Genomic DNA, 23,683 nt, shown 5'->3' on the forward strand with positions numbered 1-23,683 from the left:
TTTGAACTCTAAATTGTTATAAGTTCAAATCAGTTTTCCTCATTAGAAATAATGAAAATTGAGCCCTTATGCAGTTTGGGTGGTTACGACTGTTTGAAAGGTTTGAATCTTCCGATCCTTATTTTCGGATCAGTTTACAGACCTGCTTCGGGCATGTAAATTGGCCGAAAATGTTTGTTATGTGATTAACGTTATTGCTGGAAATGTACGAATGATGTTTTTTTATTTTATTTTATTTTATTTTATTGTCAAATCTCGGGATATTAAAAAGGGATTTTTTGTGTCGGCTACTTTTTGGCTATTTTTTAAGAAAATTTTTGGCTACAAAAGCTAAAAACATTGGCAACGTAGCTTGTGTGTTCTGAGAAAGCATGGCAATGTCTGATCGAGTGTTCCCAGATCTGAGTGAATTTCGTCTACAAGACCTGTTTCTAGTGACACAGAATAACAGAGAAAGCATTCAGTGGGCGATGGACAATGGTCTGATAAAAAATCAACGCATTTGCGAAAACGGGCGTTGTGTGGGAGCAAATGCAATGAGATTAGAAGAGACGGACAAAACAGACGGCTTAGTTTGGCGATGTTCCGCTGGTAGGATTTGTCGAAAAAAGATTTCTATTCGGAAGGATTCATTTTTCGAAAACAGCCATCTGCCAGTATCAAAAATTCTTCAATTAGCATATCTCTGGTCCTTTGAGCTCGACAAACAGGACTTTCTCATGAGAGAACTTCAGATTGCTTCTGTCAACACAATTCTGGATTGGAAACAATTCTGTCGTGATATATGCCACGAATGGTTTCTTCTACATCCAGTTGTCATCGGAGGGCCTGGCCACACTGTCGAGATTGATGAAAGTTGTTTTGTTGGTCGGTGTCGTCTCGTCGGAGAACAGTGGGTTTTCGGAGGATACGATGTGCGTACCAAAGAAAGTTTCATGGTCGCAGTAGATCGCCGAAATGCCTCCACGTTGTTGCCCGTCCTACAGCAGTTTGTTCTACCTGGGACAACTGCAGTTTCTGATTTGTGGGCCAAATATAAGGTCGACGAAAACGTAGAGTACCGACATCTCACCGTAAATCATTCGGTGAACTTTGTCGACCCTGCTACTTATGCCACCACAAATCGTGCGAAATGTATTTGGCAGAAGGCCAAGGAAAAGAATAAACGTCGCTTTGGTACTCGTCGCACCACGCTAGACAATTTCCTAGCAGAATTTCTGTGGCGTCAACAATTTCAGAGAGATGCGTTTAAAAATTTTATCTCTCAAGTGCGTCGGGTTTATCCTGATGCAGCTAATTAGTTGATGCTGTTATAGAGATAATACGAAGATGGACTTTGTGGAATCGTCTTATTTAAGAATGTTTCCGTGAGTTGTTTGGTTTAATATTAAGTATATAATATACTTTTCTTTGTGTGTATTAACCACTCAGCAGTGAGGGACGTATATATCCGCTAAATTTTTTTGGGAGTATCGCCAAAAACTACCGTGAAAAAAAAAATTCACATAAAAAATGAATTATGTAACAACAAAAAAGACTTTTCTTTACTAGACATAACTGTTTACAAATACTTTTTCTGAAACAAAAATGAGAAAAATTGCATGAAAAAATATTTTAAAAATTTTCCAGGTAGCCTATATTCTCCACTAGGCCTACTAGGGGATAGAACCATACCTAACTCTCCCAGTGCTGAAAGGTTAATCCAGCTTCGACCAATAACCAACTATGATAAATTTTTTGATTCATTCCGTATTATTTTGTATTTTATTTATGTATTGTATTAGACATTACTGTCCATTACAAGGGAGAATACATTATTATTAGTATACAAATCATAATATAACAAATTTTACAATATACAAAAATATAATTATATTCTTAACTTAAGACATGCAAAAAGAAACTTTTGAGATACATCCTCATTGGCAGAAGTTAAGGCAATAATATCTTCCCGTCATAGAAGTTGATATATATAATGTTTTTTTTTACAATCATTATATCTGTTACAAAAGAAAAAGATGTTTTTCCAAGTCTCATTTTGACCTGAAGTACAATATGGACATTTTTTGTTAGGATTAATACTGATTTTTGTATTAAATAATACTATAGAACTTCAATTAAATCTTAATTCTATTAAAGTACATTTGACAAAATAATTAATATTTGAGTTAAGATACCGTTCTGTGTAAAAATGAGACTTGAAAGAAAATTTACAATGAATATTCTGTTCTGCCTCAGACCAATCCCTCTATATATTTTGTTCACAATAAGATTTTATAATTGACAAGTATCTTTTTATCAGGTTTGGTTTCTGTAATGTCCAGAGAAAACTAAAATCAGAATTATTTACTATTTTCTTTAATTTATATTTATTATTAATTTTAATTTTCTCCAAGTTGAAGATTTTATGGTCCCCTGACACTAATTTACATTTCTTTTAACTTCCCTGACACAAATCTTAATATTTATTCTATCCAAAGTTATACTAATTATCAGATTTTCATGAAATTTTCAGACAGTTAGTTGTATCTACTGTTTGAAACCTGTTTGCAACATTCCAGTCTGAAGCGAGTAGACATCTCGCTTTATCTCAATAAGATGCACTTTCAAAACTGTTCAATTTTATTAGTTACATTGAACGTTTTGCTGAAAAGCATAACATGGGATGTTTAAAACAAAAAAAAAAACTATCAAAGATTCTTTATATAATGCAAGAGTGGTAAAAATACAAATTATTCGGAATTGGCATTTTTTAATCTATTCTCTAACTCAAATTGTCTGTAACTTTAAGTTTTTCCTGTCCCTTAGAGCTTAGAGAAGTTTTACTATATATTATTGTGTTAAATTATAATAAAGAAAAATTATAAACTTAAGAAATATTTTCATCAAAATCTCAAAAACGTATATTTAAGATTTATCTTAAAATAATTGCTTGTTTTAATTTTAAGCATTTAATAAACTTTTCTAGGAAATTTAATATAAATTAGAATAATAAAACATATAATTATGTTCAAAATAGCAAAAGAAACATAATTTTGATTCATTTCTGAATTGAATATTTTTATACTATACAGAAAAAATTGTACCAATCTTCCAGAAAAAGTGTTTTACAGTAGAAATTCATTGTTAACGTAAGTTCATTTTAAAATATTTAATTAAATAGAACACTCAATATAGCATAAAAATAATTATTGCAAACTGTTAATGGTTATAAATTATATAATAATTTTAATATGATTTACAACAATAAATATATCATTGTAATTTTGTAATTACATTTTACTGGAATATGTTTTATTACTTTTTCAGAGACTTATTTAAAGTAACTCATCTTCAGTCTATCTATAACATATGTGCAGCATCATTATTTTTACTTATTTTCAAAACTTCATTACTTTATGCATGTGATCCAGAGAAGTAAGTTAATGTGAAATTATACTAACTTTACTATTTAAGTTTTAAATAATTCATAGGTACAGTACATATATTCAAGTTAGTTAAGAAGTTTGTAAAATTTAAATATTTAAAATTTTTAGAATTACTTTTGAATACAACTTACAATAAATTACATACAAAATTTTAATACTTTTTTAAAGGTTAATTGAAGATTTAGAAATATTATCCTGGGGTCTTGGTTACTTTTCTGTTGTTGTGGTGGTATGGTTAAGTATGAATTTAAGTATCATTGGAATTATTTATCCTTGTTTAAGAGTCTGGTCTTCTACTCGATATCCAAGCAAACATATAGGTATGAATATGTTTTATTAAGTAATGATTTTGTAATAATAAAATCAATTTGCAAATTTTATTTTATATTCAAATTTGTTAGGTTAACTTTCTATTTCATTAAATATATTATAATAAATATTATAAATACAGGTACTCCTCACTTTACGATCGAGTTCCGTTCCGACGACTATGTCGTTAAGTGAATTAGTCGATAAGCGAGGAGCTTGCGCCGGGAATATAGGATCGTTGTAAAATTATACAAATTATGCAAGAAACTTCAAATTTATTCATAAAAAGACTTATAGTACTATAATAGGCTAATAGCATACTATAAGACTATTATAGTATGCTTAGTGCACATGTCACCATTTGCCACTAACTGACACTCAAGCTGAGAAAGGGGATTCCCCAAATTGCAGGTCAAAACTCAATTGGTCGTAAGTGTGAGTGGTCATTAAGCAGATAGGTCATGAAGTGAGGAGTACGTGTATTCTTTATCACATCAAACAACATTTTATTTATTACAATGTTATATTTTATAATTATCAATTAATAGATGATCTGTTATGTATGTTATTTTGTGTAAATTGAACTGTTCATTGAATACTTTCATTCAGTTTTAACATTTAAGGTTTCTTATAATTCAAAATTTTTCAGACATATTTGTTTTTCATTTATCAAAGAACATTCAGCAGCAATTATGATTTTATTTGAAACTATTTTACTGGATGTAATATCTGACTACATTTGTGTAGTCAAATTCTAATGCTGATTTTATTATTCTAATAGTGCTAAATGCATGATGCTGGATGCTAATAGTCATCCAGCATCATATATTACAATACTAGCATGATGCTGTGGTGTAATGTATTGGCATAGAATATATGCAGACCCAAATAGCACAGCCTATTATAGTTGGCTGATAGAAGATCTGAAAAATGGAAAAATCACCAAGTACCAGCATAGGTGTTTTAGAACAGCACCCAGTGTGCCAATGACCACTGGTAGTACAACCACTGGTTTATATCATAAGCTTTCAATTTCAATCTTTAGATCTTGATATTTTATCTTTACTCAGTTTTTTCTTCAACTTGAGAGTCTTCTGGTATGACAATGTCTATGATTCACTTTTTTTTTTCCTCTACCACAGTTAAATCTGTGGTAGAGAACAGTTACCACAGTTTAAATCTGTGGTAGAGAAAAAGTGTATACTATGTTTTAGGCTTTTATCTGTTTGTATTCTGAAGTTCCACAAGATCTTAACTTCAAAGTTTTTAATGACTTTCATTATCATGATCCCACCAGTTTTTGTATTCAGCACAAGACAGTTTTGGCAGATGTTCCAGTGGATCATTTTAGCAACTGTATTATGATGTTGCTTATTGTCAGTTTGTGCAATCTTTGCACAAGAATTAAGAATATGGTTCACAGTTTCTTCTGATTCTGTGCTTAATCTGTACTTTGAATCTGTTGATCTGTTGATTTTTCAATTTTTGCTTTGATTGCATTTTTAATATGGCAGCTAGAATCAAGTCCTCTGTTTATTTCCTTAAAATTCCTGACAGTGGCATCCACAGACTATCAAAAAAAGGGATCACAAGCTATAAAAAAAAAGGTTATTGTACACTATGCAAGGAGCTTCAAACTATGATTAAATGTTGGGTCAGCACTGTCACAAGGTGGTGCTGGTTGCACTCAGGGCTAACTTTGTCTTGAAAACAAGGAGTGTAGTTCTGGTCAACATATGAAGAAGTTGCTTGGGATAATGTACAAATATTGTTCATTATTTTCTTTTATATAGACTTGTTAGAAGTCATGAATTTTCTATTATTTGTTGATAATGAAATTTTGTGGGGATTGGGTGACAACCCATTATACATTTTAGCATATCCTAAACATGTTCAATAGAATTTCTTTAAAAATTTCAAGAAACAATAAAAAATGATCACTCAGTGATGAAAAGTTCCATAATTGACAAAGTCATTTCTCACAAAAGATCCTTCTCAGTAGGCTACTGTTGGAGCCAGAACTTTATCTTCTCCCTGTAGTCTATCTTTGTTGGAAGTGTCCCAATCAAATTACATAATAATTATTTACAAATTTCTTAAAAATTGTAAAGATTCTGACAGAGATTGACTACAGAGAGAAGATAAAGCTCTGGCTCCAACAGAAGCCTGCAGAAAAGGGTCTGTTGTGAGAACTGATTTCATCAGTTGTGGAAGTATTCATCATGAACATTCATCATGAACATTTTTTGTTTGTTGAAATTTTTTTAAGAAATTAAAATGTCCTGTTGGAATCCCAACTGTGCAACCAGGGCATGAGGCTTTAGGTTTACGTAGATTCAGAACCAGCCATCAGGGTGATTCAGCAAGAAATGGGACTTGTCAGTCCAGAAGGCTTTCTTTTACACATCCAAGGTTCAATGAAGTCTTTTCTTCACCCATGCAAGGCATTGTTTGCAATGACACATGGTCAGTTAATAGAGGCATCCCTGTAGGTTAATGGCTATTGAATCCCAGTTGACACAAGGTACATCACTTGGTGATTGTTGAAACATCCACTGTTGTATTGGCAAGTATGCTTTTCCACTATGACATGTGTTTGTTCAGATATAGATACCAGTCTTGACACATGACACTCACCTCTGGGATCAATCATTTGTACCACTTCTGGTGGATGTTTGTAAAATTCATGGTCCATCCACTCATGGTACACCCTGAACACTTTGATACAAGAAAACCAACAAATGCAGCTGTTTTAGAAACACTGGCACCCATCCTCTGAATCCCAATGATCTGTCTTTGCTCAAAGTCATTCAAGTCACCCCATTTGGTCATGACTGACAAGTATTGCTTTTTACAATGCAAATGACAAGTCAATGTGTCACGACTACAGCAAATTGTGAGTAACAATTACAGACCATCCATTTACCACTTCCAAGATAGCATTGGCATTGTGTTCCTAATCCAGTGATTATTCAGTGTATATCAAATTTAGTGTACCAATCTTCAATGGTGTATCATTATATCAGTTTAATCTTTACCCATAGGATATTTTTTGTACAAATAAGAGCTTTCTGTTATATATGAAAATCATTTGTTTTCATGTTTTTGAAACATGTATCATGCTTTGCATGTAAGAGCATGCTCTTATGTGTGCCAGCTTGTTTTGCTTTATAATTTGCACTGCACTGTTGTGTCAGTGCAAATTAAATGTAAATATGCTGCTATAGTAACTTCTGTATTTAGAACATCTTTATGGTCATCATTATTAAAAATAAAAAGCCAAAGCAAATACATGCTTCTGATACTATCAATATAAAAGTGTTTTTTATGTTGTGAGGTTTTCCAAATACTTGGGGAAATATAGTGCCAGTTTTTCCCCATCTATAAAAATATGTTCTTACACTCAGATATAACAACATCCTCTTATATGCATAGAAATATGGTATTTAAAACATTTGCATTTTCTACATACATTGCTGCTCAGCTCTCAGATCAGCAATGTATACAGAAGATAAAGTAATTTCTGTGTATTTAAACTAATGTGCAAATTTGTAATTACTGTTGTGCTATTGTAATAAAATGTTTATTACATGTTCCAGGATGCTATGACTTACTATTTGGAGCTTTTTATATTCTTTACCAAATGATGCTATTTTTTATACCTGCATTAGTGGTTACATTATATAATATTCCTCAAATATCCTCATCTATCATCATATTTGAACAGGTTGGTGCAGTTTTTTAAATTTATATGATATTTAATCAAGGGAAAATAATTTACATTATTTCCTTTTTAAGTAGTATATATCATAATTTCCTGAATATAATCAGGAGTAATGTATATCTCTAAAAAAATTTCTAGAACAGAAATAAAACTTTTATATAACCACCCCAGAAGGTAATATGCTTGGATAAATCTCACGAGGCAGTATTAGATACAACAATTGCGTTTTTTTTTTTTGTGACTGGGCTGTTACTACATGTGTTTTGAAAGAGCAAGGTTAAGAAAGTGTATGCATTCATTTAACAAAATATTTATTTTTAAATTTTTATGAAGAACTGTCATGAAAAATTTGTACAAATGTCTAAAATTCTTTGTAAAAAATATAAAGTTAACAACTATTATAAAAACTTCTACCAGAAGATTACGAAGCCTGTTCTTGCCTCTTATATTGTTTAGGAAATAGATGAAGACAACAATTATTCAACACAGCATATTTTTTCAACAGTACATGAACAAAAGCAGCTGTTATATTTGGAGTTCAAAAAGTTATCTTATTGTCATGAAGTATAAAAGAACAAATGCATATGGAAATGTGGTATGCCGTAACACATTGTGGAGTTATTATTTTTTCATGTGGAAGACACATCATCACAGTATTCATTTTATGAATGCTACTTACCATGATATACAGGTATTTAATACAATTCTGAAAATTCTAGAACAGAATTCATAGGCCATATTTCAGTAAGATATGCTCTAAGCATTTACATATTGATTTAGCATGTGTGTTTGTCAATTTTTGAAAAGAAAATTTCTGGGAAATTGATCAAGAGAGATGGACTAATTATATTATCTCCAAGATTTTTGATGTAAAGCCAATGAATTTCTTTGGAATACACAATGGATAACATACAAGCTACTTCACAAAATATGAAAATCTGCATCACTCACTTTACGAGAAACATCATATTTGGCAATGTATTTCAAAAACTCTTGAGACTTATTTTTCATGCAATTGTCATTTGGAATCAAAAAGTATTTAAACATAACAGCTAGTTAAACTAATTAAAAATAAAATTATGATGTAATTTATATTTTGTAAATTTACATCATGAAAATAAACAAAGAATAAAAATGGATATTTAAACTATATTTGATTATGATGTAATTCATTTGTATATTATTATTCTTAGATACGATTAATGATGAAAGTTCATGCGTTTGTGAGAGAGAATGTTCCACATGGTATCAATTTTAAACCACATCAAGGTAAGAAAGAAAAATAGTGCTTTAACTGATTATTATACAAATTTTAATGATTTTTTTTTTACATGTTCATTTAGATGATATACATAAACCATACCCAGAAATAAGGAATCTCATTTACTTTTTATTTGTTCCCACTCTTGTTTACAGAGATAATTATCCTAGGTAATATTAATTTGAAAAAGCTACATTTTTCTTTGAAGATACAAATTATTTTAATTTTATATTCATGATAATTTATCTAATATTATCCTTGGATTAGAAATTAGCTAAATATATTGTATATAATTAACTCTTTTGTCACATTCAATTCTACATGATTCAAACAAGAAGAAATGATAAGTTAAAAGTTCAAGGATCTGAAAATTTAATAAAACAGGTATTTTGAGACTAGATTTATCTAATCATCAGATTGGCAACAAAAGCTTCAACATTTATGTACAAAATACAAAATGATATTTTCAAACATTGTGATTACTGAATTTTAATATGAGCATTATTTAAACAAAAGATTTTAAAGAGAAATGAAACAAATTTATATCCATGTACAGGACCATTATATAAATGTAATTTTATATAATGAAACACATCTTTTGATTTCCAGCAGTATTCTAATATAATAAAAAAAAAAATGTTTTCATCCTATTTATAGGTCTTCCTCTGTTAGGACTAACAATTAGAATACATAAAATAGCATTTTTAAAATAAATTCAAACAAATAGAAAATTACAAACTCAGAGGTTGTAAAATTTAATTGTATATAATACAAAATTTACAAAAAAAGTAAAAATCAACAATTAAAATTTAACTTTAAAATAAATGAAACATAAATAAATAAGTATATAACTAAAATAATCAATAGGCTGTAAGTGTCAAAGTTCATGTTTCAAAAATATATTTTCATGCTGTGGATATACTTTCTGTATTTCTAAAATTAATACTGCTTGAAATCAAAAGGTGTGTTTCATTATATAATCATTTTGCATTCTGGTTTACCTTGAATACCAATTTGGTATTCTCAGGTAAACCGGTTTGCTTGCAATACCAAAAGTGCTTTAGTGACAAGATTTAATGCTAATTTTATTTTAAAAAATGTCCTGAAATGTCATCATCTTGGTCTAGTACATTGGACACAATTGATAATATTTGACAAGACTCTAAGTGACTTGGTACAGCCTTAAGGACAAGAGTCATTGGCAAGAAAATCAATCACCTGAGACAAAAATAACAAAATACCACCTCTTGTGAACAGTCAACAGAAATTATATCTATTCAGCTCTAACTAGAAATGTGCAAACTGACAGATAGAAATTAAATGTTACAGACTTCTATTTAATCTCAATTAGATTTACACATTAGTCTGCTTGTGTTCACTTAAAACAAAGTATGTAAACCCTGTAAAGAAGAAATATTTTTTTTTTACAGTTGTTAACTGAGCACTTGATAAATTTTGGATTCTGAGCCAACTAATCTGTTTGGAAAGTGAACACTCATTTTTCAATAAAACTTGTTTCCAACTGCTCCTTTGGTATCATGAAGATAGACAACTTGGAAAATGCCCATTGCATATGAATGAAACTCTGCACACCCACTGCATCAAATAATCAATTATTAATATTTTGGTTAAAAAGCATTAACATGGGCATCAATTTCCAAAAAGTTTTCTGAAAAGTCATTTTTTATTTGACTATATTTGTTTTCTTGAAGTTAAATTAATATTGTGATAATTTTAAATTAAAATACAAGATTTTTATATACTCATTCATTAATTTTTTGTTTTGTATATAACATAAAATTACTTACGTATGAAATTAAAAAATTAGTTCTATTACCATTGTACTTATTTTTATTAGATTTATAATTGCATTTAGATATTATATAAGTGTCATTTACATGAATTTTATAACATGATACTGGCATATAAAATTTTATTTAAATAATGTGAAATTTGTCAAAAAAAAAATTGACAAACTCATAAATATGACAAATTAATTTTTAATATCAATGTAAATACTATTCAAAACTTTCTCTCGTGGTTTTGATTTATTACATTTTTATTTGATACATATATTTTTTAATTTTATAGGTTACCAAGAACATCTTGGAAGAAAGTATCAATATATTTTGTTCAATTTGTTGCATGTATTTTCACTACATTTGTACCTTTCTGCCGATTTCTAGTGACAACATTTAGTCAAGTTGGATTTATTCAATTCACAAAAGCAGATATTATTTTAATTCAAACAAAAGCTGTACTTGTTGGTAGTCTTTGCATGTTTTTGTTATTTTATGGAATGCTGCATTGCTGGTTAAATATGTTTGCTGAAATTTTACGTTTTGCAGATCGCCAATTTTACTCGGTTAGTGTATTTTTGCTTTGGTTAATTTTTCTTATTATAGATTGTAATATACATTAATGAATATTATACTTGTTAAGGAATCTCCTCAAATTATATCCAATTCAAACTGCTTTTCTTAAAAAACTTGAGTTATCAAAAAAGTTGTCTAATTTGTGTGTTAACTAAGACTGTACTAAATAATACCTTAGTGTGTATATATATATATATATATAGTTACATTAGTTGAGAAATTAATATTGGGGAAAATGATATTATCATTATTTAATCTTTATATAATATAGTAGATAGATGTTCAGAAGGGTTGATGTCATCCCAGCAAATGAAACCCCCTATGTAATTCTCTGTTGGAATTAAATCTTTGATGTTTGGCAAGCAATTTGATATTTCTCTGATGTTTCTTCTTTAATTTGGATGAGATTGATTCTAAAAGATTGACCACACTTCCATTAATGTTCACTAGTAGGGCTAGACTATAGTTGTAGAGATCATTCCCAAAATGAATGAGTTCATTTGTTAGGATGAATCTTCTTCTACTCAAATGAATAGCTTTTTGTAAGAAAGTAAGATAATGCAATCAAACAGAAGGGAATATTAACTATAGAGTTTAGAAAGAGGCATTGTAGGAGGAAGATTAATTTTTCGGACATGCAGTATATTTGAACTACAACTTCCTGTTCTTTTTGGCCATTAATATTTAACTCCAACAGAGAGTTACATTGGGGCCTCACTTGCTAGGATGACATCAATATACTTAATACTTTTAAGAAAATTATACATTAATAATTCACTTGTTCTTAATAAATTATTATTAATTTATTTATTTAAGATTTAAACATTATTTCAAAATAGTTGAAAACAGTTATAAATTACAAATTATTAACAATGTAAGAAAATTTAACTTGAAATTCTATGATAGTAAAGATTGAAGAAATATTGTATTTATAAATAAGAAATTGAAAATACTAAAATTTAAACAAAAAAACAGCTCCATTTCTATCAAATAATTCTTATAAATTTCTGTATTAGAATTATTAAAAATATTTTTTAATAATTCTAATACATAATCTCTTTTGGCTTTGAAGAATTTAATTAAGCAAAATTTCTCTTTATTTATGAATAGATTTCAATAAAAAGATATTAGAGATTTTTTTTATTAATATAGTTATTAAAAAATAATGGTGCTACAAACAAGTTTTTAAAAGAATTGAAAGTAATAACATGGTTATATAAGATATCTAAAAACTAAGATGATATCTAAATGAACTAAGATTTTCTTCTTTAGTAATTAATTTAACTTAAATTGTTTATTTCTCTTGTATGAAAAACTTGTCAAAAAGTCTTCAAAAACATCTATTCTTATAGTAAAAAGAATTTTATGTATTATATCAATGGTGCAGTTTTCTTTATATTGCTTTAAAAATCAATTCTTTAAATATTTCTTCAAAAAAATTGATGAGATTTTATAGGTTAAATTCGAAGAAGTTAACAGATGTTTTTTTGTCTGGACCGCATTTCATCAGAGACAAAAACTTCCGAGTGTTATCTTTGTTATTCTTTATTCACTATGCATTTTGGGTGCTAGATTTTTGTGTAACTTGCACTCCTCATCAGTTGTTACATTTCTACAAATTGGTATAAATACAATAATTACAACTTCCATCATTTGGATATATTTACACAATAGTGAACTAACCTGTTTTATGTTTGGACATACAGCTATGCGGTGTTGATGTTGTATCCCCTAAGGCATTTCTAACTGTCTTTCTTTCTGTTTGCTTGCTCTTTAGCCCCTCCCATTTCCTCTCATACATTGTCAATCTCCATGCCATTATTTAAGCTTATGGTTTTGTTTTTTATTAACAATGTAAATTCAAAGAACACTTTGCAATTGTTAATAAAAACAAAACCATAAACTTAAATAATGGCATGGAGATTGACAACATAAGTTTATGGTTTTGTTTTTATTAACATTTATAACCAATCACCATGGACAAATCACTGCAGCACGTTTGGATGCACAATCAATGAAAAAAAGTGTAAAAATAATCCTCAGAGGAAAAAGAAAAAGACAGTTATCTATGTAAATTCAAAGAACACTTTGCAATTGTTAATAAAAAACAAAACCATAAGCTTAAATAATGGCATGGAGATTGACAATGTATGAGAGGAAATGGGAGGGGCTAAAGAGCAAGCAAACAGAAAGAAAGACAGTTAGAAATGCCTTAGGGGATACAACATCAACACCGCATAGCTGTATGTCCAAACATAAAACAGGTTAGTTCACTATTGTGTAAATATATCCAAATGATGGAAGTTGTAATTATTGTATTTATACCAATTTGTAGAAATGTAACAACTGATGAGGAGTGCAAGTTACACAAAAATCTAGCACCCAAAATGCATAGTGAATAAAGAATAACAAAGATAACACTCGGAAGTTTTTGTCTCTGATGAAATGCGGTCCAGACAAAAAAAAATCAGTTAACTTTTTCAGATTTAACCTATGAAGTCTCATCAGTTTTTTTGAAGAAATATTTAAAGAATTGATTTTTAAAATTCTTTTTGTTTTCTATTTTTTCTGCCTTGTGAGATGTGATCTCAACATATCCGAGACAGTTCTTTTTGTTACATAACCATACTCAGTAGTTAGTAATTGATTTTGAATAATGGCTGCATGAGATGATGACATTCAAATTTTTGGTTGAGTACACAACACTAAAGCTTTTGGACTTTTGAAAAGTTAACTCCAGAAAGAGCAATTTGGTTGGACTTTGTGTTTGAGAAGCTTCCTGAACTAGTGAAACTATTTAGATGAAATGAATGTGATATTATTTTATGATATCACATTCATTTCATTATGAACAGGTTCGTTTTTAGAGTTGTAGTTTGTAAATCCCGGTGTCAGTAGAGAGTGGAATAGTACTATTTTATGATATTTTACTGAAATATTTGTCACTTTTAAAATGTTTTATTCAAAATAAAAACAAATACAGATAATTCTTAATTCCCAAGTTAAATAAATTGAAAATAATCATAGTGTATTTTTTTAATAAAATATATTTGTTTTATCATTAGTATTCAGATACTAAAATGCCAACAATTACCATGTTATAGTGGGCTATTATCTCGCAATTAATTACTAAATAATTTTTACTAGAAAGAGGTGTAAGGTGCCATCTGTTATTAGAATTAATAATTAAATTAAATAATTTAGAAAATTCTAGAAGAAAAGAATCAACCCAGATTGGGACTAGAACCTGAAACTTGCTTACCATGTGGATGCATTGCCACTTACACTACTTGAACCTCAGTCCAATCTTCCCTACCAGATATATTTAAACATACAGAGGAAGATCTATGTCTGCAAGAGGAGATTGGACTGGAGACTCAAATAGCATAACTGGCAACGCATCCACACAGTAAGTGGCAATTGTGGGTTTGAGTCCAACTCCAGGCTGATTCTTTTCTTCCAGAATTTTCTAAATTATTTAATTTAATTATAATTATTAATTCTAATAAGAGATGGCACCTAACACCATCTTCTAGTGACACATTATTTAGTAATTAATTTAAAATAATTGTGATATAATAACTTGATATAGTCTGGTAGTCGTTGGCTTATTATATATGTACTGTACAGTACATTGGGTTTGTGGATGTTGGTTTATATATTTGGCTAATTTTCTATGGATATTGAATGAGATCCTACACAAATAGCAAGTTATAGATCTTACTATGAATAGGCTTGTGGGCTCAGGATAAGACAGTTCCATGACTAGGACAAAAAAAAGTCTCGGTCAAGAGAGTTAATAGAGTTTCAAAGCAGAATTCTAGTGCTACATAAGCAGTTGACCCATGTTACATTTTAGATGTGTATTAAAGATTCCTAAGTTGATGATTTCTGATATGATATGAAAATTGAAGTAAAACTGCTTGAACTTGCCAAAAACTGGCTCAATAAACTTTGAAAATAATAGAGTATGATCTGGAAAGCTCTATAAAAGGCTGTGTGCACAGTCTTTTCTACAGTTTCCCAGTTGTCATATTACTATGCATGTAACATTGTGTGAAGTCACTCAAATATTCTGAGACTACTGGTGCTCAAATCATCTGCAATAACATGTATGTACAAAACACTATATCAATTGATATGGATTACCATGGCCACAGTATGACTACCTTTACAGTGCAATAAAAATTTATTTCTCTAACACTTTCAGTCTTCTTAATCAACCTTTTTCAATAAATTGAAAATTCAAAAATAAACAAAAGCCTTAATGTATTCTAGATCACTTAATTTGAATATATTAAGGCTTTTGTTAGTTTCTGGGTTTTAAATTTCCCAAGGAAGGTCAATTAAGAAGACCAAAAATGTTAGAGACAAACTTTTACCTCACCATAAAGATATGAATTACCGTGGTTGTGTATATGCTTACAAGCTGCTAGGCATGTCAACTAATGCTACATGCTAATTAACATCATGTGAGAAGCATTGATCTTGGACTACAGATCAATGAAAACATGCTTTGGACGGATGAATCACAGTACCCATTCTGCTAGTCTGATGATTGTTCCTAGATGTGGTGGGTATCTTGTGGATTATATTGTTCCAACAATGGAGTTTACTGGAGGTAGTGTAATGGCTTTGGGTTAATTTGAAGTAATGGAGATGCATAAAAATATAATTTTTATGCATCTCCATTACTTCAAATTAACCCAAAGCCATTACACTACCTCCAGTAAACTCCATTGTTGGAACAATATAATCCACAAGTCTTTTAATTTTCCTGTTTTCATGGACCAGTTCAGAAGTAACAGTTAGAAGATTTTATTTGAAGAAATAAAAATCTTCTAAGACATTATGAAATAGATTATTAAAAATTATCACAAAGTTAAAACTTGATCAAAACGCCAGCCTTTCATTAGAGGCTACGGCATTTTCACAATAAAACAACGATTAAAAATTTTCACAATATCTACCATGTCTTGTAGCATATTTAACCACTTCTAACCCTCTGGTGGTCCTTTTGGATAATGATAAAATTACTTTGTGTAAAGTCATACATAAGGATGGCCTTTCCAGGAGTTTTTTCAATTTGAAATAATGAAGACTTACATAAAAATATAATTTTTAAAGTTTTGGGTTAATTTTTTGTGCTTTGGCTTGGATCATTAATTATTTTGGACAAAACCATGAATGCTTGGTCTATTGGATGTCTTGGACAATTATATATTGCCAATATTGTGGTAATACTTTGGTTATACCTCTATCAGCATGTTGTCATGTTGACAATATGCTGATAGAGCATAATGCATACAGACATTTTAGTTCAATTATTGTTTACTCATACAGTAATATATACAGGGTGGGCCAACAAAAACGAAACGGCAGAGTTAACAGATAACACATTATCAGCTTTAATTTTATGGTAATTTTTTTTCCTTGCATGATTTCCGAGATGTCCCCCTTGAGAATAAAATCGACCTGTCCGAGCAATTTGCTTAAATACAAATCCAACTATCCAAAACTCTGCCGTTTCGTTTTCGTTGGCCCACCCTGTATAATACAAGTTCCACACTATCTTGTGATACAATGTCATGTGCTTGAATTACATTTTATGAAGAGACATTGTGCAACACTCTTGCTTCTGGGAGGGTGCCATTATATATTTCTCATCACTAGATGTCACTAGAGGCTCATAGTATGTAGAGAGCCTATAATGAGAGAGTGGCCATATAAGGAATGCTTTTCTATTGGCAGTTTGTGATCGCGTGACTTTATACACCATTATTATTCCAAACAATGTGTTAGCGAGATTGGAATGAAAGTGTGGATAAATTTTATCATCTCTATGTTCATTGTCTGCAAACAAATTAAAATTAATCAAAGGTGAGTGATATTAAGACTATATGGACAAAATGTTTTGAATGACGATATACTGTTTATTTGCATTAATCTTTAGTTTTTGAGTTTTATGCATGTTGTTATTGTAAATATTACTGATATTTATTAGTTAAGTAAGAAGTTAGAGTTATTAGTGTGAAATAAGTTAAACTAAACAATAAGAGTATGACTGGATGTGCTGCTTTTGGCTGCATAAATAGCAGTGAGAATGGATTTTTGATTAAAGTTTTTCCGAAAGATCCTGCACGTCATAAACTTTGGGAAACAAAAGTGAAAACTGGAAAGCAACCATCAACAGCTATTTATTTGAGGTAAGTGAAGTATTAACAATCATCTACATATGTAAAATTTTTATTTTATATTCAGATGAATATTCATTCATAAAATAGTCCAAATTGCTTTAAAATTTAAATAAAAAAAACATTCAGTATACATAAATATGAGTACTTATATAGTTTAATATTTATAATATGTGATATACAATATCTGATATGAAAGTCTTTAATTATACAAATCTACCTTATTTTAATAAAAAGTATTGTAAATTACAATAGATTTGTAATTTAGAACATAAAATATATAAAATAGAATTTGATATTGAAATGATTGGTGAATAATAAATTACACATCATACTTATATATTATTATTGTTATGTGTACGAATTAAGTTGTTTTATAAATACATCTCACAGCAGAATACATTTATATATTTTACTTATTTGATTGCATGGAACTTATGCAATAGCAAACCATAACATAAGTAAAAATTATCTTATATATATTACTATAAATATGAGACTCTACTTATAAGTCATTACTAAGAAATAGATTGATATATGATATGATAGGTAATTTATATGTGTGTGTGTGAAAAGTTTATAATATATGATATGTAAGTCATTACTAAGAAATAGATTGATATGATATGTTATGGACAAAGTGATTAATATGGGCACTATGAATAATGACCAACAAAATTGGGCATTGTAATAACTTTCAGTAATTTAGCAAATTGACTGGTCATTATGAATACTGCTATCATCTAGTCAGGCAAAGTGATAACAATACATTGAGGAGTGATCATCCAGACATACGCTAGCCAATCAGCACTCAAATCTGAGTTGCGCATGCGTATTGCATTTAGTACCGGAATTTGGCGGCGGTCGCGACTGTTTGTGCTCTCGACGAATTTTTCCCAGAGGGGAGCTGCTGGCCGGCCACAGATTGTTTAACGTCACTAGTTATTTATTCACGGTAGTTTCTTGAACACACTTATCAATATCTAGTGACGTTAAACAATCGGCAGCCGGCTGGCGGCGCCCCTCTGGAGGAATCCGTCGGGTGCACAAACAGTTGTGACCACCGCCATGATGGTGCACATTATTAATTAAATAATAAAATTTTATCTATAGTTAATAGTACTTAGTTTTAAAAGATTACATGTTCTTTTTAAAATACTTTGAAATAATTCACAAAAAATAAATATTTCTAAATGAAATAAGTGGAGTTTTTTAATCAAATTAAAATGTCACAGAATTTAAAATTTGGTAACTAAACATGATATGCACACGCAACTCGAGTGCCGATTGGTTAGCATATGTTGGATGGATGATCACTCCTCAACGTATTATCACTTTGCCCGACTAGGTGATAGCGGTATTCATAATGACCGGTCAATTTGATAAATTAATCAATATTTATCATACTGCGCACCCTTTTTGGTCATTATGAATAATGCCCGATTAATCACTTTGTCCATAGCATATATATTACTATAAATATGACACACTTTAATTACAAGATAACTTTTACTTTTATATGTTACTTATGTTATGGTTTGCAATTGCATAAGTATTTAATAAATTCCGTGCAATTAAATAAGTAATAGCATAAATTATTTAAATTAAAATGCATTGTTTTAATATCTGGAATGATACACAATCTTATTTTCAGGTACATTTTCCTGATGACGAATGGGAAAAAACTGGAGTTGATGGAACTAGAAAATTGAAGTATAATGCTGTCATTTCCATATTTATGCACCACCTAAAATAAATAGAAAGGCTCCACCAGTAAGAAACCTACTTTCTTCAAAAGATGATGCAAGTTCTGTTGAACAAGCATCAAGTTATGAACCAGCAACAGACAATTTTCAATATTAATTCTACAATATTTTAAAAATAAATGGCATTAGTTTACCTGGTTTACCATTTATTTCAAATAGCTGTGAAGACACAATACTTATGTTCTCCAAGACATTTCATACAATTTTATCATGTTTGTTTAATCTATTTTTAGAACATAACAAAACAATTTTAATTATTAACATTCAGGATATTGAAGAATGAATTGGCTCATCACTTATTGCATAAATGTTCATTGTAAACAAATTCCAAAAATTAGTGAATAGTATATTAAATAAACAAATAATAGTAAAAATTAATTCTAAAACTCGAAAACGACATTTTCTTTTTCTGCCCAAATTTCCATTTAAATAATTGTTAAATTATTTCCATTTCTCCAACTAAGTATAGTATGTGGCTGTGGCTAAATAAGCAGTTTGGAAAAGTCATGGCGGCAGCTATCCATATGACCACTCTCATTATAGGCTCTGATAGTATACCTTAAGCAGAACAATACACCATGTCATACTAGTCACATTGTTATGGATTGGATGGAGGATATTGGCATTAAAAATAACTGGTCAGTCTAGAATCCTCACTGAACCCTAAAAGGAATATTTGGGATGAATTGTCAGGTATGTGTATATAGAGATTGCCTTAAAACAAAATTTAACTAGCCATTTCTTTGCAGGTCAAATGACAACATATTACTGGATATTTTCCAAAAACTTATGTATGACTTGTCACAAAGACTTACAGCCATTATGAAAGCCAAACATTTCAGAGCACAGTAGATTTGGCAATTTTATAAAAATTGATACTGTTTAGTTTCCGATATTTCACTTCAGTCAACAAGTCATAATATCAAAATATTTTCAATGATTTGCTGGCTGAAGTTAAATGTTAGTGTTTTAATATTCTATATTTTCAGTTTAGAAGTGCTCAAACATTTTTGTAAAGATTTTTCTAGTTATCATAAAAAATTCCTTGATAGGCTACTTGAAAAAGTTTTTTTATAATACCGTATTTTTGGCGTATAAGACAACCTCCGACTTATGAGAAGATTTTCCTGGGTTAAAAAGTCGTCTTATACGCCAGAAAATATGGTAATAGAATCTCAAAGAAAAATTTTATAATTTTTTCATCTGCAAAGAATTTACAAAATTTTAGTATTTACTTATTACAAGAAAATTCTAAAAATATTAGCAAAATTTAAATAGTAAGTAAGAATGCGTGCATTTTTTTTTTTTTATAGGATTGGTGGAACAGTACATCTTATGCACAATTTTATAGAACATGGAATTCAGTCATTCATGATTGGTTGTATACATATGTTTACAGAGATACATATCTTGTATGTAACTTTTAAATTATATGTTAAATATAAAAATAAAGCATTAAAATTTTATTTTTTATTTTTATAGGTCACTAGGAATAAATTATTCGCATTATTTACAGTATTTTTTGTGTCTGCTGTTGTTCATGAATATATTCTGACCAGTATATTGCATTTCTTTTATCCTGTTTTGCTTTTCCTTTTTGGTATATTTGGTGGTATGTATTATTATTTTGGTATATTTGGTATTGGTGCTATGTATCTAATATTTAATTATTTTTCAAAAAAATTATATACAAGTACTCCTCACTTTACGACCGAGTTCCATTCTTACGACTACGTCGTTAAGCGAATTTGTTGATAAGCGAGGAGCTTGCACCGGATATATAGGATCATTGTAAAATTATAAAAATTATGCAACAAACTTCAAATTTATTCATAAAAAGACTATTATAGTATGCTTAGTGCACATGTCACCATTTGCCACTGACTGACACTCAAGCTGAGAAAGGAGATTCCCCAAATTGTAGGTCGAAACTCAATTGGTTGTACATGCAAGTGGTCATTAAGCAGATAGGTCATAAAGTGAGGAGTACCTGTAATTTAAAATGGTTACAATATATTCCTGCCAGTGCCATGACAGAAAACTTACAGGGCCCTCTGCAAATGTTTTTAAGGGCCTACTTTTTATTTGCTGTAGATCCATGAGCAAATTTCAAAATAAAGTTTTAATTATTTTATTAATATAAAATTATTTATTGTTATGTAAAGTACTATTTTTAGTATCCCAGGAAACCGACACTAACTGCGACCGGTAAAACTTCCGTTAACTTAATGGGTATTTTACGCAGATTCAAGATTAGTCTGCCAGGCCTGGACTTTTATGCGTGCACCAAAAAAATTAGTAAGAATAACGACAAATATCAAGTCAAAGAAAAAGTTTGAAATATATTTAATTAGTAAATCGAATTTAACTATGTACAAATGTCTATACTCCAAAACAAAATTTATTAACAAAAATCAACAAGTCAACTCGACAATAAAACTCTGCTACTTAGCTTAACTTAATCTTAATTCCCCTTTGAAAATTCGACAAATCAAATACTTAAGAACTATGAACAAAATATCTTACGAACTAAACACCTATCCGTCACCTCACTATACTAGGAACCTATTTCCTCAATGCTTTCGCTATTGTCAAATTGAATTCCTCTTTAAACTCCTTGAATCACCTAACTTTCAATCTGGACTCCGCCTCAAATTTTTCACTCAGTAGTACACCTCGCTCTGGAAATCGCCTCTCGCTTAGGAAAGCACCTCAATCGTCTTCAGTTAGCAAGCTGGTTTTATGCTGTGAGGTGACGTCACAAGTCAGCTAGGTTACTCCCCTTATTTACATACTTAATTATCTAACATCAAATTTCTTTCTGGCAGCTTCAATTCTCTGACAAAATCTTATAAACCGTTTACAAAGCATTTAGCACAATTTTCTGGGATGTTTTATGATGGTTTAGTAAGTATTTCTTTTTCTAGTGAGTGTGGGGATTCCCCCCTCCAATTTTTCTGCGGACTGTTCATTTCTGCTGGGCAGCGTAAGTGTGCATGATTTTTCCTATGGCACTCTTTCTTTCATGAGTTGGTTTATCATCATCTTTTTTGGTTACTAAGAGAGTAGTGGGGAACCTTTGTCCTAACTAAACATAAGCCCCAAACAAAATATAATAAAACGAAAAATAATAATAAAATAAAAATAACACTCAGACTCAGTTCCTTAGTTATTTTTTTTTAAATTTTATGAAAGATTTTCTAACAGAAAATTGCATATATATATATACACACATACACACAGTAATACCCAAGTTACGTAACACACAGCCACATAGCTTATGTAAATTCTCAGTTACATAAGTTGTATAAAATGTAAATCCCAAATTGTACAAAAATTGGGGAAAAAAAATCGGAGTAGGGTAACATGTAATTTTACTATTATTCTGTTTCAAACATGTATTCATTCTCTCTCTCTCTTTTTCTCTCTTCCTTTTGCACTGTACTGATTTATTATTGTACTTATTTCTCTGCAAATCCTTTACTTTTCAGTCTAATTGTAAGCATGTATGCAAGTGTGGGAACGCGGGAGGTAAGACAGAGTCGGACCTCCTTTTTTTTCGGCAAACAGGTCAGCAAGACCCACCCCACTGTCAAGGATGGCAAAATTTTTATGATACCCCGACTCGTCAGGATTGGGTAATTAATTGTCAGGTCGAGTGGAGGAAGTGTGTGGGTTTGTCAATAAGTTTAAGGCGATATTCGAAATAACGGAGACCATGATGAAAACAAATAACAATTTATTTCGATGACAGACAAACAAAATACAGAGAATCTAATGCGTCCCGTCCTTAATCGCGGGAGAGAGAGAGTTTACAAATGTTGGGGGGATCATACCTTGTCTTCTGATATCTCGGTTGGAATCAAAGGTGAAATCGTCTCGGCTCTCCAGTCGTGGAGGTAGGCAGGAGATCGTCGGGTCGGCTCTCGGCGGCGGCTCGGCCCTCAATTCTCGGGACTGATCCTACAGGTCGGGCGTCTTATGCGGACTTTCAGCGAACCCATTCTCAGATATCTCCACCCTTTATATACTCCGGGTTCTCGTCCACTGCAATCACCAATCACGATGGAGGGTGATGAGTCGATCTCCATGACTCAGAGGTCGGATCCGGAGAGGAGGGAAGCGTGTTTGACGGCGGAAGGCTGCACATCCTTTGAATCTTGATCGCTCTCTTCGATTTTGATCGCTATCTCCCGAGGGGATTCGAACAATAAAAGTTGAAAATCAGACTGGCCGGTTTAACCCGGTCCTCACACAAGCCTACCTGGCACTCTTTCTCATATATTATTTATTATTTCATATAAAAGAATTGTTTATGTACAGTACACATAATTAATAATTCAATACTATATTTATTATTATATGTAGTTACACTTAAGCAATTTACAAATTCAAGTTAATCACGTATTCTGGTTTCTAGATGAGGTTCAAACCATTTAACGTCTTAGGTATTGTGGTATAGACCCAGGAAGTGACGTAGCACCATTAAGACTATGGCGTTTAATTATTTAGCCCACGTGACCATTCATGGAGTACTTGATGTTACAGTCTGTTTACATAACTGGGGGTATTACTGTAGTTCAGTTATGATAATTAACTTATTGGAATTTAGATATATGTTAAAAC

At 30.5% G+C, this 23,683-nt stretch overlaps 2 protein-coding genes across 2 annotated transcripts; both read left to right on the plus strand.

The window, feature by feature from the left end:
• The first annotated feature begins 371 nt into the window (after positions 1 to 371).
• Positions 372 to 1,301, plus strand: LOC136973330 (uncharacterized). Its single transcript, XM_067268063.1, has one exon. It carries the CDS (start codon positions 372 to 374, stop codon positions 1,299 to 1,301), a length of 930 nt encoding a protein of 309 aa, XP_067124164.1.
• Positions 1,302 to 3,069: 1,768 nt separating this feature from the next.
• On the plus strand, positions 3,070 to 20,669 carry LOC136973331 (sterol O-acyltransferase 1-like; the record flags this gene model as incomplete). The annotated part of the gene is made up of 9 exons (XM_067268064.1): positions 3,070 to 3,131; positions 3,310 to 3,417; positions 3,597 to 3,748; positions 7,337 to 7,464; positions 8,655 to 8,730; positions 8,805 to 8,892; positions 10,814 to 11,087; positions 20,371 to 20,469; positions 20,540 to 20,669. Coding segments are annotated over 9 exons (1,117 nt in total), but the record flags the coding sequence as incomplete, so codon positions are not given.
• Between the last annotated feature and the right edge of the window lie 3,014 nt (positions 20,670 to 23,683).

Source organism: Centruroides vittatus, unplaced genomic scaffold (assembly GCF_030686945.1).
Source record: "Centruroides vittatus isolate TY-2023 unplaced genomic scaffold, ASM3068694v2 contig_3144, whole genome shotgun sequence".
NCBI lineage: Eukaryota > Metazoa > Arthropoda > Arachnida > Scorpiones > Buthidae > Centruroides > Centruroides vittatus.